Raw genomic sequence first — 9,345 nt, forward strand, 5'->3', positions numbered from 1 at the left:
CGCAACTCAGTCATTTACAGCGTCTCCTACTATATTCACACGGACATAGCCCTGTCATAGTATTGGACCGCATCTCGTTTCAGATCTGGGATCACTGTAACCGACTGTATACCAGCACCTGCCCAAGTTCATCTAGAGGACGGATGAAGGCAGCCAACAATCGATCAGACGTCTTTTCGACTAGAGCGTTGCAGGCCAGTAGACGATTATCCAAACGGTTCATCATATATTTTAAGGATTGAGATTTTTTATTTGTTTTTCTTGTAAATATTATGAGTAAATAATAATAAAAAAAGTTCCTATTACAAATATTAATCTATTTACGATTTAAAGTATTTAGTTATGTGGCACGAAGTGCATTACTATGGAGATCTTGAATAAAAAATTATGCGATTCTTAAAATAGACAAGGAAAAGTACAAAAGAATATTGTGTCTTCTTTCAGTGCTTTTTTATTCAAGGCAATTAGAAATACAATCACAATCTTTAGAAACATCACATAAAATGTTTTTTTTTTTAAGTAATTCTTTTTTTAATGTTTTTTTTCATTCATGTTCATTCATTATAATAAAATGTATAATTGTGACAGAGTGAATTAAACAATAAACTAGCTTCCAAAAAGCTATTTCAGGTAAAAACTGGATAATTATAATTAAGAAAACGATGCAAAATCGTGCCAAAATTGTTCGTTTTATACTGACTATTGCTCAATAGGCCTAGGACATGACTGTCTTCTATAAACATTTAAGCATTGAGTAAATAAGAAAATAAACAATAATAATAAGAATCCAGAGGTGACTGTTCTCACCTCCGACACTAGCGGCCGCTCGTAATTGTATACCTACATCATCGCAGGAGGTTTCAAACATCGTATCGGATTGACTTCGAACATCCTAATCTCATCAGTCACTTGACTTAGTCCGTGGCTATAATGTATAACCGGGTTCACCCGAGTAAAAGTTTTGAATAAAAGCAATAATACTACAATACAGTTTTCATACGTGTCGCCACGAAGATGAACCCAACCCTTAATTGTTTATAAAAGAAAATCATATTCCAGGCCTATTGAGCAACAGTCAGTATAAAATTAACAATTTTATAACGTATTTTGTATCGTTTTCTTCATTATAATTATCCAGTTTTTACAATAAATAGCTTTTTTTGAAGCTAGTTTATTGTTTAATTTACTTTGTCACAATTTTGCACTTTGTTATAATGAATAAACATAATTAAAACGAAAGATTAAAAAACAATTGCTTTTGGAAAAAAAATTATGTGATGTTTCTAAAGATCATAATTTTATTTCTAATTACCTTGAATGAAAAAGCATTGAAAATAGACGCAATATTCTTTTGTACTTTTCCTTGTCTATTTTAAAAATCGGATAATTTTTTATTTAAGATTTCCATGCTAACGCACTTAGTGTCACATAACTGCGTAATTTAAATTGCAAATAGCTTAACATTTCTAATAGGAACTCTTTTGATTTTTTTTTATTCAGAATATTTTCATGAACAACAAATAAAAAATCTCAATCCTTAAAATATTTGATGAACCGTATGCATAGTCGTCTACTGGGCTGAAACGCTCTAGTCGAATAGACGTCTGGTCGTTTTTTGGCTGCCTTCATCCGCCCACTAGCCGAACTTGAGCAGGTGCAGGTATACGATCGGCTATTCGGCTGCACTCGAGTTGCGGTCTACAGTCATGAAACCATTTATTTGGAACCCGCGGTAACTTTAGGTCGGAAAAGTTGCGTTCCGAGCTCTCTTCCCTCACCCGTGCAACGAACTCAGGGTGGTAAGTCTTGCATTTTTAAACCCGTCCGATGTAATTAAATGTTTTAATGAAGACCTTAAAGCTATCCAACCATTATACATTAGATTTCAAAAGTTTTGTGATTATATTTCAAAAACATATATTAAGAGCTGTCGAGGCGCCCATGTGCAGATAAAATACCCTACACACACTAGACGCTAAGCTGTATGAGGCGCTGGTGTGTACATTCACATTCCCTATATCACAATTGAATAGTTAAATATAATTAGCCAATGTTGGAAATTTGAAACGATAAGAGAATTATTTGAAGATAGAAGGGTACAAATAAAAATTAGTGAAGGATTGTTATTAATTTAAATGAGCGAATAAAAAATGAAAAGGAAAATTAACAAGAAATAAAATAAAATCATGAATCAGAAAATAATATTTCTAACCGATGTTATTTGTGTTATCATCCATTTATAAAATTTAGCAACAATACGGACTCAACCCTGAGAAACTTGAATTTTGCGCTTGAATAAATGAACGTAATACTATAATAAAGATTATAGGAGAACACAACGATTGGAATTTAAAAAGAACCTTTCCATGTTCTTAAATTCTATAAGTCTTTAAAATAAGAGCATCCGTAGTTCGAATAAAATAAGTTAATTGAATTTTAGAAATAAGTTTAATTGCTAATGATGGGTCATCGAATTATTGGAAGCAGAGCCGCGGAAGAACACCGATCGATCATGGAAATTTCAATATTGCAAAAAATAGCCAAATGCTCGCTCATAGGTGTTCGTCTCCCAAAAGCAGTTCCTCCCCCACTCATTAAACCAAAGTCTACAATTAAAATCGAAACACATTAGAAGTTGAGACTTAACTTGTCCGCGCGACGGACTCAACTATACGATTCTGTCGGTATCGTTTTCCGCACCTGTTTATTAACTTGACCTTTTCATTCATTTCCGGGTCGCGGGGCTGACGCCAAATTAAATTAATTAAAAGTGTAAAAGATATACTCAGTTTAGACTATAGCGGTATTATATTTTTCCTTGTACCTCTATTTAGTAATAGTGACCCCTGACTAAAAGCATATTAAACACGATTAAATGAAAAGGTATAGTCAGTCTCAGGTCAGGTTTTGACTTTACGAATAAAATTTTTCATAGGCAGCAATTAATTATTTCCGGAGGTCGAAACGAAAGCCTGTCGTACAATTATATCCGCAAACCGGTTTCTAAATTCACTATCATTAAAAACCCAATAAACAAAACGTGGAGTCCAGGTTCCCTGGCGGACCGAAGGAACCGAATGGGGTCTCCATTCGGTTCCTTTTTAAAAAACTCGAAAAAATAGCAAAATCAACTTTAATTATTGAAATTCGGATTCCACGTTAAAATTCTCTATAAAAGGTCACGGAATAATCGCAATAGTTTTTTTTTTGCAACGGTAAAAAGTTTAAAAAATATAAGACGTATAACGCTTGTTGACTGCTACTTACAGGCGATGCGTTTGAAGTGTAGCAGTCAACAGGCGTTTTACGTCTTATATTTTTAAAAACTTTTCACCGTTACAAAAAAAAACTATTGCGATTATTCCGTGACCTGCTATTGGGAATTTTAACGTAGAATTCGAATTTCAACAATTTAAAAGTTGATTTTGCTGGTTTTTCGAGTTTTTTTAAAAAGGAACCGAATCGCGACCCAATGGGGTCTTTACGGGTACTTTGTAGAGGCTCCACTCGGTTCCATCGGTCCGCCAGGGTTTTGCCCATTTTTTCTCCACGTTGTTGAGTCCACGATTTGGGCCAAAAGTTGGTAAGATTTTGGACAATGCTATAGCATTCTCCACCTAACTGTTCAAGAATTGGCCAATTCTAACTTCACGTTTTACCATTAATTTTTACCCCAGAAAGCGGTCGTAGAAGCACTCAACTTTCTCCCATACTCGTAAAGGGGCGTAACTCCACGGCGTGGAGCTCTAATTGTGCGATTCTGGAGTGAAGCACGCGACGATGTGCGCCTGCGCTATGGATCTCTCTTTGTTTTGCTCGCTCCTAGCGTTCGCATATTTTCCCTTCTTCTCAGTACGAGTAAGATACTCGGAAACAGCATCCCTGCAAAAAAGTTCAATTACATTTAATTGGAAATGTTGAAATGAGCATTTGCAATTAAATGTAATTCGTAGAACTATTATTGAATATACCTCGATGGATTTGAATTGACGCAATTTCTTTGAATCTTAAAGATGCAATTGATGGTACCTCGTCATTAGGGAATGATGTCATTTAAATTGAATTGTCAGTTTTCAATTGAATGTAATAAAATATATACAAGTTAATTGTGAATTTTCAATTCGAGGTACATTTTTAAAGTATTACTAAACACATGAATGAAATAGGTTATATTGTTCTTTAATCAAACTTTATTTAAATCAAAGAAACGTGGGATGAGATAAGGTATTTAATAACAATCTTTTCAATTATCGAAATATCAATTTTTATTATAACTTCGAGGAATAAATACAGATCAAATCTGTAATATTTCTATATTATAAAGATGCACATAAAAGGCTAATTTCGACTTGCATGTATACAGAAGCTCTGCAATGCTTTCAAAACTAGACACTTAGTATTTTGAGATCTTTTTTTATAATAATATAGATTGACAAATATTAAACAGATCTTATATTAAAGAATGCCACTGAGGCTAATTTTCGATGTCATTAATACAGAAGATCGGTAAGGCTCTCGATAACATACTTGTGATATTTTGAGATCAACTTTAATAATAATGTTGATATAAAAATATAGATAAGGTATTATATTAAAGAAATGCATGTAACAGGTTAATTTGCGTTTATACCAATACTGTAACTCGATAAGATACATTCATAATCCTCAATATTTTCAACAACATTAATAAACTATGTTCCTGCGTCTTTCCCGTCTGTGTACCTGGAGTTTACATTATTTTTGCCGTTGTGAATTTCTCGATTGTCTGCGTTAATAGTGTCGTTTTCTGAATCAAGTTCACCCTCACTACTATTGTCAAAATTATATTCGTTTCCAATTTCCTCATCTAAGCTGCTGTAGGGGACATTTGCCGCCACCCTCGCTCTCGCTATCCTCGCTCTCGCTATCCTCGCTCTCGTTTTCCCCGATATTGCTATGATCCATGTCGCTATCTGCCATCACTTGATCATTCAGAGGGTCTCAGTTCTCGGTGTTGAGAAGCCCATCGTCCTGAACATCATCTAATGGGCTTTCCTCGTCTTCCGATCTTGTTTCGATGCTTCCGATTTCTTGTAGATCTTCCAATGGGTCGTTGCCTTCATTTTGGAATGGCTCATTTCCTTGAAAATCTTCCAATGCGCCATTGCTTTCAAAATCTTCCGATGGACCATCGCCTTGAACGTCACCCAACTGACCATGCTCTCGAATGTCTTCCAATGGACTTTGAGCATTTTCTGATAGGTTATTTTCACCTCGGTCCTCACCTTGGTCATCGATGTATTAATCGGAAGGCTGGTTTTGGATGTTCTCTCTCTCTTCTCACCTGATATCGTGGAAAATATATGTTCAGTACATCTGACTGTATATAAACTTTTCATTTTGCAATTGAGATGCAGTACGTACTTTGAATTCTTTTTAGGCTGGCAATTTTTGGCCCAATGTAGAATCTAGTTTTCTCAGCTTCTTTGTCTGCTTCAGCTTCCGAATATTTTCTGTACTTTTGTAGCCACCATTTAAACATTTCTGAAAAATGTTTTTTTCAATTTGTCTATTTCAGACAGAAAATCAACGCAAAATCCATAATTTGAGAAAAATTCCACGAAAGCAGTTTAAAAAATAAACAAAATAACCAAAAACTTACGCGCTAAATTAGCCTATTTTTATATCAAAGCAAATCGACCCCTTTATTGAATAAGGTGTTTGTTCCGGATCTGCTTGAAAAAGGTGTTGGTTTGCAGCTTATATTATTTATTATTCAGATTCCATAAAAATTGAGATCAACGTCCTAAATAAATAATAAAAAGTAGTGTTGTATTATCTTAGTTACATATAATTATGCAAAATATTTTTAATTAGATGCTTAAATAAAAAAATAAAACTTTACTTCTAAAAAAGTTTGATCCCCTGCGTCAGTAGTGCGACTACAAAATTTCAAGAATAAAATACTTCCACAGACGAACGCATTTATCGAACAAGGCATCTCCTTCAAGCTGATTGGGAAGCAAGACCTTCTTTAAGCAACCTTGGAACCATCACCTTCTTCAAGCCGATCCGGAACGAACAGTTTATTCTAATCAAGCGTCGAAATGGAATCTTTATGAAAACTGTTTTAACAAAACAATGAGACTATGGAAGTTTTTGATTACGTAATTGCATGTTATTCATATTTTGTTAAAATGTACAGGGTACACAGGTACAGGGTACACATTCTTGGTTCGCGAAAATTTTTCATGGTTAATATGATTAAAAAATTAAAATTCTAAAGCTTAACATTTTTCTACTTGAAGCAATAAAAAAAACTACAAATCAAAGCACTCAAAGTGAATCTCTTGAATTTTGGACTTTTAAAATTGAAGTTTAAAGGTTGATAATTCACAAATTTTGTATTCGGATGCTCAATAATGTATACGTATAACATGAAAGGTACTAACAAATTTTAATTTAACAGTTTTTAATTAAATGCAGATAAACTGCCAAATTTAGAATTTGTAACTTTTATGAATCATAAATTTCAAAGATTCAGATTCAATTCCAAAAAGGTGAATCAACGTTATCATTTTAAATGCTCTATAAATCAGAAAATCAATCAATGATCTCTCAAATTTAAAATTTTGTATTATTTTAAGGAGTTTCAATCTAGAAACATTAAAAATTAAAATTTTCAAACTGAAGACTTCTTAAAGTAGAAGCTAAATCATTTTCATTTTGAATAGTTTAAACATCCTTGAAAAGCTTTAACATTTTATTTCAAAATCTTGAGCAATCTAGAAGTTGTTTTAAATGTTTTCAGAACTTGTAAATATCTTTTAAAATGAATTAAATTTTTCCTATAATTTTTAGAAAAACCTGCAAATTTTAAAAGGTTTCTTTAAATTTTTAATGTGCAAATGGCGAAAGCCTACATAAAAACAAAATGCAGATTTCTGCAGATTTTATACAAAAAATTCCAAGCTTTTCAAGAATTGTGAAACGTTTCAATTTTTTAGAAAATTCTGCCAATTTAAAAAAATTTCCTTAAAATTTTCGAGATACTTTTTTAACATTTTTATAAATTTTGGGAAACCTTTTTAAATATTCTCTTGAAATAATTTTTTAAAATGAAAAATTATTTTCAATTTTCCTGGAAATCTTAAAATGATGTTTTTATTCTTTTGATGCATTTTAAAATTCTTAAAAAGCTTCTAAATTTTTTGTTTGAAATCTGCAAAAATCTACATTTTGTTTTAAATTAAGCTATGGCTATTTGAACCGAAATTTTGGTCCAAATAGCAAAATTTTGTCGGTAAACACACTTCGTTTAAATTATTTGAAATCATTTCATCTTTTGAATTAATTTTGAATCCTTTCAAAACTTTTAAATATCTCTTAAAATTAATCAAATTTTTTCTACAAATAATAGGTATTTAATTGTTTTTTGTACATCAAAATTCAACAGTTTAACGTACAGACTAAAATTTCTTTAAATGAAGCAATTCAAATTGTAATTATTAAAGTTTAAAAAGGCCTTCGAAATGTCAACGATTCCAGGCTTTCTATATCGAATAATTCAGTTTTAAATTTGTTACTTTTAAATATAAACAGAAAAATATTGCTAAATATTAAATAGCTTTTCGTATTCTTAGTTAAAAAATTTCAGATTAAATGGGTGGAAAATGAATATTTTATACCGTAACAATATTTTATATTCAATAAAAGTCTTCAATTAGGAATATATTATTATAAAGTTATTTTTAAGTTTAACTTTTTAACTTTGAAATCCATTTGAAAAAATTATTTAATTATGTTTACAGTTGATAAAATAAAATCAATTTTATCGAAAAATTTCAAGTTTGAACGCTTTTAATTGTTTACTGTTTAAGTCTTCAAGGCAGCGTTTTTAAATTTCTTAAATTAAAAAAAGTACGCTTAAGAATGTAAATGGAAGAAGGAAAATTTTGTAAGTAGAAGATATTTTAAAAACTGTTGAAATAGAACTTGGACAAATTATCCTTCGAAAAATTTGTCAAGTTCCTGGTCAAACAATAAATTCACTGTCATTTTCCGATTTTCCTGGTCTAAAAAAATTTCAAAGAAATGAACATTTCTTTTTGCAAAAAATTGAATTGTTGCATTTTTTCAGAAACAAAGAAAGATTTGACTTAATAAAAAAATGGAATTTTCCAAAAAATCTAATTTTCATATTTTTTCTTTTAAATTTAGCTGAACAGATAAACACCAATTTAATATAAGCTACACTTTCTTTATTTTTTCAATCCCTGCTTAGAATAAGAACGACATTTGGTAAGTTTTTTGGAGGTCAAACCAGTTTTGTGCTGACGAGATTTTTTTTGTGTAAATTAAATCTTCAATTTTTACTGTGGAACAATGCAAAACTTTTAACAAAAGTAAGAAGTATTTTTCACATTTTTTTATAATTTTGTCGAGACTTTCGTAATTTATAAAATTAAAGCAATAATTCCATTTTTCGAGGAAAAATAAATCATTTTCGTGGCTAAAAAATGGATTGTCCAACATAAAAGTTAAATAATATCTTCCTTGCAGATGCACCAATGCAGCAAAGAAAAATTGAGCAAAAATGGTCCAGAGATACGCAAGCTTGCAGAAAAAATTGATGAATTTTTTTAAATAACCTTAAAATCTGAAATACTCATAACTTCGTGGAAGTTCTTTCTGCTCAAAAAGGTAAAATACGTGTAGTTTTATGGAGGCGAATTATTCTGTTACTTGAAGTTACACAGTATTCATCATTTGAAATGGATTTGGCCAATCATACTACGATTTTCACTTTTTTTTCAATAATGAAAAGATTTTGATTATTTGATTTATCTTTACTTGCGGACAAAATTAATACAAATACTTTAATATTTTGCATACCTGCCACACGAATGACTTGGCCGTCATAATGCTGTTCATCTATTTTGATTTTATACTTCCTTTTCGAGAAATCTTTATTCAAATCTAGATTTTGTATGTTAGACTTCATGGTATCCTTTTCTTGGCGGAGTTCGACTTCTCCATATGCTTTTTCGGGTGGTTTTGTGAGTTTCCGACCTTGCATTCCCCGAGAAGTTCCTCCTTTTCCTCGCCCGGTGCCACTTTATCCAAATCCACCTCTTGCTCGCACCATTATGTCACCAATTCATCAAAAAACAAAAGGCTATGTTTCTTCAAGGCAATGACACTGACTTACATCGAAATTATATCTGAGGGAACAGTCAACACTACACGTACGTCAAAACTGGATAAAAGCGATGAAAAATATATTTTTTTTTTGCCTGAAATTCACTTCCAAAGTAACCACGTGCATGACGCCATAGTAATATCAACTCGCTTTCTTCGATTTCC

General features: G+C 31.6%; 1 protein-coding gene across 1 annotated transcript; it reads right to left on the reverse strand.

Annotated features, from left to right (window-relative positions):
- Positions 1-4,980: 4,980 nt before the first annotated feature.
- LOC117182611 lies at positions 4,981-9,145 on the reverse strand. The gene is made up of 3 exons (XM_033375709.1): positions 8,875-9,145; positions 5,404-5,523; positions 4,981-5,264 (listed from the first exon to the last, which is right to left on the reverse strand). Exons 1-3 carry the CDS (start codon positions 9,056-9,058, stop codon positions 4,981-4,983), a joined length of 588 nt encoding a protein of 195 aa, XP_033231600.1. The 5' UTR covers positions 9,059-9,145.
- Between the last annotated feature and the right edge of the window lie 200 nt (positions 9,146-9,345).

Source organism: Belonocnema kinseyi, chromosome 2 (genome assembly GCF_010883055.1).
Source record: "Belonocnema kinseyi isolate 2016_QV_RU_SX_M_011 chromosome 2, B_treatae_v1, whole genome shotgun sequence".
NCBI classification, from domain to species: domain Eukaryota; kingdom Metazoa; phylum Arthropoda; class Insecta; order Hymenoptera; family Cynipidae; genus Belonocnema; species Belonocnema kinseyi.

Excerpts from the sequence above, each read along its gene's own strand:
- LOC117182611 (XM_033375709.1), bottom strand. The coding sequence starts at position 9,058 with ATGCAAGGTCGGAAACTCACAAAACCACCCGAAAAAGCATATGGAGAA. Across the intron at positions 5,524-8,874 it reads CCAAGTCATTCGTGTGGCAG|AAATGTTTAAATGGTGGCTA; the intron begins GTATGCAAAATA and ends AACATTTTTCAG. Across the intron at positions 5,265-5,403 it reads CAGCCTAAAAAGAATTCAAA|GTGAGGACCGAGGTGAAAAT; the intron begins GTACGTACTGCA and ends TCGATGACCAAG.